The sequence below is a fragment of the Camelus ferus genome, chromosome 1 (assembly GCF_009834535.1).
Source record: "Camelus ferus isolate YT-003-E chromosome 1, BCGSAC_Cfer_1.0, whole genome shotgun sequence".
NCBI classification, from domain to species: domain Eukaryota; kingdom Metazoa; phylum Chordata; class Mammalia; order Artiodactyla; family Camelidae; genus Camelus; species Camelus ferus.
In genome coordinates, this window is record NC_045696.1 from 100245215 (window position 1) to 100252622 (window position 7408).

Here is a 7408-nt window from a genome sequence, read left to right on the forward strand (position 1 = left end):
GTACTGTAGTAGCATCATAAAACCTTTTGAGAGCTGGAAGAGGTATCAGGTTCTTGACTGGGTAACTGGTAGAGAAAGAGATCGAGTTACATAACTTGCTGAGATTTGCACATCAGCCGTGACCTCCCTTACCCATGCATCTGTTGAGTAGAAATAATAAGATACTGTCTAACACGTGTAGGACTTACAGTGTGTCAGGCACTTCATGTATAGTAACTCATTAACCCTCACAGCAAGCCTCTCAGGTGCTATGATTACACACATATAATAGATGAGAAGCAGATGAGGCACAGATTTTAAGTAACTGACAGATTTCAAACAAGTGATGAATTATAGGTCTGAGGTTGGAACCCAAAGGAGCTTGTCTTCAGAGCCACATGGCCGACTACGTGGCAAACCATGACCCTTTGGCCAAATCTGGCCCACGGCTGTTTTTGCACAGCCAGCCAGAAAACTAAGAATTTCTTTTTATATTTTTTAAATGTTTTAAAGAAGAAGGGAGAATTGTGACAGAGAATTGTGTATGTAGACCACAAAGCCTAAAATATTTACAATTTGGCCTTTTTTAGCAAAAGTTTGCTGGCCCCTGCACTATGCTGATCATTACCAAGAAAACATGTCCCTTGAATAAAAAATTGATAGCTGCTGACCTTTACACATGAAGGACATGTCTGTCATTAAATGAGTTATCACTGAATGAAAACAGTGTACTCAGAGCTCCTTCTGTGATAGAATTTTTCTTGATTTTTGCAAATTTGAAATTAAGAACTGGTTTGACTGTGTGTAGAGAGTTTCTTGGGAAGATAGGAGATTTATCTCCCTGAGTGAGATTAAAGGGAGTTGGACTAGTGCTGAGTTACTGAATGTGTTGTCTGTCATTAGGACAGTGAATTTCTGCTGGATTTATGTGCTGATTTTAACATTAGAGACAGCATATATTAGCCAAAAAACTTCCTGTTTTAAACCCATAATTTGTTTTTGGAAAGAAAAATTAGATCAGCACTAAAAATTGATAAATTCTGCTGGTATATCAACAACTATTTGGAGAAAAAACCTGGCCTCTTAATGCATTCTTCCCTGCCCCCTGGCTGTAAGTGCATTAATAAAAGAGAACATGGCAAGATGTTTTGCCTTTGTTTGTCTGTTTTGGCCTTTTAAATAAATTGTCTTGATTTTTGGAGAAATTCTATTACTCATCTGAATTTTGGTAGATAGCTAAATATGAAGCCACTTAACAAATATGTATTAAACGTTACTGTAGTGCTAGGTATTTTGGAGGGACTTTGTAAATATGATTACAGAAGGTTTATGGGTATTTTTTTGGCTATGATGTGATTTTCATTTGATAAATGGTTGTTCTAGTCAAGCACACTGTATAGATACATTACATGTTTCTTGCTCACGAAAACTATAAATCTATTTTCTATAGAGTCAGGCAGTGGCTCTAGAGTTTACATTTGGTCACAGTGGGCTTCCATTTGCCCTTTCTCTGACACCGTCATAGACTGGTTTTGGTAGTGGTTGATGGGTGTCCATTAGTCAAGCCCATTTCTTCAGTCACCTGCCTTTATCATTTTGGCTGTTGTGGGTGGATTGGGTAAGATATTAATTATAGTTGTTTAAATTGTAATTTTGTTTGGTTAGAAAAGCTTTCTAGTTCATCTTTTCTTTTACTTAGATAATTCAGATGGTTAAAAAGAATTTTATATTGAATATTTTTATGTCATTTTTCTGATTGGAAGATTAGGAATTGTCTATAAAGTTGAACTCCCTTTTTTTAAATTGTAGTAATTTCCAATTATTGCACATAATTTTCCAAACACGTATAAGTGGAATCCAGCTTTAACAGTCATCACATATGTGCAGTCTTGTTTAATCTTATCCTCCTTCATCGCCTTCTGTGTACCCCAGATAATTTTAAATAAATCACAAACAGTATATCCTTTCCTTGGTTAAATACTTTAGTATTTGTGTCTAAATTATAAGGACTCTAAAAAATATCAATTCCATTAGCATTAGCAAAATTCAAAATAATTTCATAATATTAACACATTTCCAAGTAGTGTTCAGATTTTCCTGAATACTTTTTTACAGTTGGCTGTTCAAATCAGGACCCAAATAAAGGTCATGGTTTACATTTGGTCGAATTGTCTCTTAATTCTGGTTTCCCTTTCCTTTTTTTCTCTTTTGCCATTATTCTCTAGGTCAGTTGTCTTCTGTCCTTATATTCCTGATAAATTTGTGGTGTACATTTTAGTGGAATCTAAAGTGTGTGTCAGATGTAGGTTACATTTTTTGACAGGAATACTTCATAGATGGTGAGCAAGTTGGAATGTTGAATTGGTTGGTGAGAACTTGTGAGTGGAGCACGTCATAATGTTTTTCTTTTATTTCCCCCAGTTGTCCTTTAACAAAATTACTTACTTATTACATTTTTTTTTTTTTTGATGATTAGCAACAGTACTGAAACAGTAGGAGTCCTTATTTGGAGTAGGATTGCCAGACACAGTCCGACTACACATTTTTAGTTTTGCCGTGTGACTCACTGGGTTAGGTAACATTTCTGTCTCCCCAAGGGTCTGGCCAACATTACTTTTCTTACTAAGGATGATGAAATCCTTGCTGTTAATTTTTTACTGGAAATTATAAGTATAAAAATCCATCCAGGCAGAATCTGTAAACTTATAGCTAATTCTTAACGATTTATGTAGAAAAAGTTAAGAAAGAAAACTATATTTAAATACAGTCATTTTATTACAGAGAACAAGGCAAAATATTCCCTTTGCTGTTATGAAATAAAACTTAATATTCCTTATTTCAAAATTTATTGTGAATGATATGTTCAAGTTTTCTTAATTGATTAAGCCCTATTTGAAACTTTACAAGTGAAATTTGTTTTTTTTTAAAAAGGAATTGTTAATTGAAAAAGCACTCTGAAAATATATTTACTTCAGGCTTGACAGTTTAATGAAAATGACTTATTCTTCCTTGAATATCTGTTTCTCATAGGGTGAAAATTATGTGAGAAATACACACTTCTAAAAAAAATCTGAGAATGTTAATTATCTTGATGGAAATGTTTTCCTTTTTTTTATTGACTTGTTTGAATTTATTTGTTTATGTGTGTTATACTTATTTATATTATGTTTAAATTATTTTCAGAATTTGATGATTGCCTTGGGTCCTATGAAATTGCTTTTAGTTGAGTCCTATAATACATTAATGCTATATATTTCATTTTCAATGACTGTCTATTGCTTAGGGGATATTTAATACCATCAGAATTTTTTCTTATTGATAAGACAAGTGAAAGTCAAATATACAGCTCAGTGCCTAGAATGTCAAAAACATGTTAATTTTGCTTTCTTAGTCCACTGGTCCTCGTATATCCTAAGATTAAAAAAACTGCCCTGACACCTTTGGCATTTTGTGATGCACTTGTTTCTTTCATGTATTTTCCAACGTGTCTTTTCCTGATAACCCATTTTCCTTAATCGCTTCTGATATTTTGAAATGACTCGTTAAATCTATCTACTTCTAATAAGAAGGGATGTTTTGTTAGTTTGAAAGTAATAATCCATTATAATCAAAGCTGTGTATTTACTAGGGCAGTGCTGGTTTTGGTTCCTTTTATTCTTTAAAGGAAAAGCAAAACACTGAAGGTGATGTAAATGTGGATTTTGTAGACTTGTCATATACAAAAATTCATTAATAGGAAGAAACTGTGATTCTCTTTCTAAATATTTGTTCCCAATTCATCATCATTTATTTTAAAAATTAGGATCAGTCTCATGATTGGATCTTTTCTTTTTGTACATGGGTTTTGAGGAATCATATTGCGCTTCTGGACCTCACTGATGTGTGTAATAAATCAGTGATGATTATAGGTGACAGTGGAGCTAGTTGATTAAATAGTGTCTAGGAGAGTTTGTCCTTACAGATGAAAATTTGTGCATTTATGGAAGTTTTCTCTTAGTGGTGAAGTCCTCTGATGAGGGGATGCTTTTAAGTATTAATGCACTTTCTTACCATTAAAATAATTCATTATTTGACAGTTCGTCATTTGGCAGTAGTATAGCCAATTTTAATTGCCTAGTTTTCCAACAGCTCCTTGTTTAGCCTCGTGTAGATTATCAAACTAGAACGTTCCCATGGGTTTAATGAGGTCTGTAATCACTATAGTCAGCTGTACAGTGTGAGCATTTAGTCTCTTGGTAAACTGTCTTACGTTATTCCCTCTGTCTTTGCAGATAAATTATTAGTCATAACTGTAGCAACAAAAGAAAGTGATGGATTCCATCGATTTATGCAGTCAGCCAAATACTTCAATTATACTGTGAAGGTACGGTATATCTTTTAATTCATGCAGATGTTAAAATATGTGCCTAAAGTACATTTTTCATAACAATGGGGACAACAGCAACACAGTGCTGTTAGTTTAGATATACTTGGTTGTTTTAAAGATACATTTTGGCCTTATTAATAATACTCTGCCATGCAGACAATAATTTCTTAATTTTGCTAGTGCTTTGTGTAAACATGTTCTATAAAACAACAGAAAAATACATTTGTATATATTTTTATTTCTTTTGGGGAGTAAGGTATGAGGATGACATGATTTGACAGCAATTTTTTTCACTTTGAAGAATTTTTTTCTGAAATGGGTTTGACTACCCTTGGTGTATGTCTTTATTTAGAAGAATTGGAAACATTACTGTGAAGGAGATACCTTTCCTGTTCCTTCACTGAGAGGTGCTTTTCCTGGTGTTTATTTGTTTGTTTTAGAGGAATTTAATAACATTATAGATGTATAAAAGGGCTTTAGAAGACTTGTCTCTGGGGACTATCTCATTGATAAATGATCAGAGGAAACCTAGGGAATCTGGTAGGACTAGTGAGCTGTGAAAGGCCTGCATTTTAAAAAATAACTTATTTATTTTTTAATATAAATGAGGCTCTGTCAACCAGGTCATTTCTGCATATAGAGGCAAATAGGGCAAGATCTCAGGTAGGAAAACAAACACATGAACTTAATATATTTACAAAACAAAACAATAAACCGGAAAAAAAAAAAGAAGAAGAAGAAGAAAGGAAGATTGCTTTTTGCCCAGGGAAAACCCATGCTGTTCCAGTAGGTAATGAACAAAAAAAGGTAATATTTGCTACGTAACCACTGGAAGCTAGGTACAGATGTTAACATAGAACAGCTATTAAAGAGGCTAACTTTGCTGGAAAAGAGATCTAGTGTTAACAACTAGATGTTTAATGTGGGTAAGTGAGTAATACGCTAGAGAAGTTTGTGAGGGTAGTGGGGAAATATCGCACTGTGCGTTGATAGGCGTCAGTATGGAAGAAAAGTTAGGGTAAAATAATGCTGAAATCCAGTGGGGGGCATCTCAGGGGTTCAGACTGGGGGGAGTGTGGAATATTTCTTATGTGTGAGACACTGTGTTAGGAACTTTATATGTGATCTACTGTTAATGCATTATATAAACCATGTAAGGCAGGTATGACTTTGCTTATGAGTGAGAAAAACTTGCTCCTGGGTATGTAGCTGTGAGGTGTCAAATCTGGGACCCCAACCCCGTTTGACTGACTCTGGACTTTTGGATCCTCCTGCCGTCTTCTCATTAGGAAATGCAGTGTTTCTCACAGACTGGACGCCAGACCGCCAGCATCGGCGTTGTCTGGGAAACAGGAAAGAGGATTCTTAGGCCCCACCTCAGACCTACTGACTCATAAACTCGGGGAGCAGGACCCAGCAGTCTGTGTTTTAACCAGCCCTCCATGTTGCATTTTAAATCTGATGCATTTGAAAGTTTGACACACTGATGAGGTGGAAAGAAAATGGGGACTAGAGCTTAAGCAACATGGTGCCCTGCACAGGGGGGGCGCTCAGGTGTGCCTGGGCCCGGCGTTACTGGAAAAGTCCGGAAGGTTTGTAGGATGGAAATGTATCAAATCTTAGGGCCAGAGGAGGCCACTTTTTAGGGCAAAAACGAATAATTCTACTAGACTGGCCTCGATCTGAATCCAGGTTCCTACACCTGTTTGAGTCTTTTTGGCTCGTAGTAACTAACACTCTTCAGTGTAAGTAGTGATGATGAAGTTCTGACTAGAGACCTGAGGCTTGGGGGCCCTACGAGTGCTTCCAGCCAGGTTTCTGCTTGGCTCAATGTTAAGTACATTCGGAACGAATAACATTTATTTTCTAAATTAATTTTATCTTTTTTTGTATTTATTTTTAATTTCATTCCCCCTTGATTTCACAGATCTTTTAGCAGATCATTATTTTAGAAACTTCAGGCTTTGGGTGAAACTAAGATACAAGGTGTGTGTGTGGCAGAGGGGGACACGGACCTGCTTCCTGCTCCCTCAGAGCTTCTGGTGTGTCCGCAGGCACTTCTGATTAACAAGGCAGCCGCTGAGGCAAACAGCCGAGAATGGCTGCCAGTTTATCTCTGAGTACTTGTGCTTAGGCGATTGTTTTGCATGGATATATTGTTATTAAGCTTTTGAAGGGAATGTAAGATTAATGTTTTTAAGGTAAAGCAGGTGATGTTTGACCTGATGTCCTCTGTGTTTCCCTGGACAACCCTTTTAGTTCAGTAGGAAAATCGCTTAAGGGCCCCATCCAGGAATCCCTGAGCTTCCAGGGCTCCCAGTGGTCATCATGCAGGTTTCCTGCCAGATTGGAAAGTGCTGGGGAAGGTTTCTGCATTTTCTTTTTTATTTCAGTCTGAACAAATAGAAATAAGGTATGAGAAATACTTTCTGTGGCTTCCCTGCCCAGCCCCCAACTTCCTTGGATTGGACTGTACTTTTGAAAGGATAACGCTGGGAGTGGCATTTTATGGGGTGGATAACATTGAAGAATTATGACCTGACGTAGGCATCAAGTTTTTTTTTCTGTCTAGCATCATGATTTGGTGAAATGTTTAGTTTCACACTATGCAAGTTGCTGGTGACTTCCAGTTTTTATGATACTTACCAGAATTTGAGTTTTGCCCAGGGATTAAATGTTTACTTCATTTAATTTATAGGTCCTTGGTCAAGGAGAAGAGTGGAGAGGTGGTGACGGAGTTAATACTATTGGAGGGGGCCAAAAAGTGAGATTAATGAAAGAAGTCATGGAACATTATGCCAATCGAGAGGATCTGGTTGTCTTGTTTACTGAATGGTAAGAGAAGTAACCTATGGATTTGTAAGTCTATATTAAATTACTTTAAAAGAATTGAAATTTATATATTTAGATTGTATATTAAATTATTTTCTTCACAAGGAATCATCATTTTAAAATGTTAGATTTTACTCAAAATTATAAAACCATGGTCTGACATAGTTATGTAATTTGATGAGTTACCATGAACACCGGTGGGAAAACAGGGCACAAACTAAAGTTTTTGTG

At 36.0% G+C, this 7408-nt stretch overlaps 1 protein-coding gene across 1 annotated transcript in view; it reads left to right on the forward strand.

Moving 5' to 3' along the window:
* The window catches only part of LOC116665845 (procollagen-lysine,2-oxoglutarate 5-dioxygenase 2-like), a 44123-nt gene extending 36924 nt beyond the window's left edge, over nt 1-7199 (forward strand). Inside the window, exons 3-4 of the mRNA XM_032486861.1 lie at nt 4251-4342; nt 7044-7199. Coding sequence (XP_032342752.1) covers nt 4251-4342; nt 7044-7184 — 233 coding nt within the window. The 3' untranslated portion in view covers nt 7185-7199. The remainder of the gene's footprint in view (nt 1-4250; nt 4343-7043) is intronic.
* Nucleotides 7200-7408: the final 209 nt, after the last annotated feature.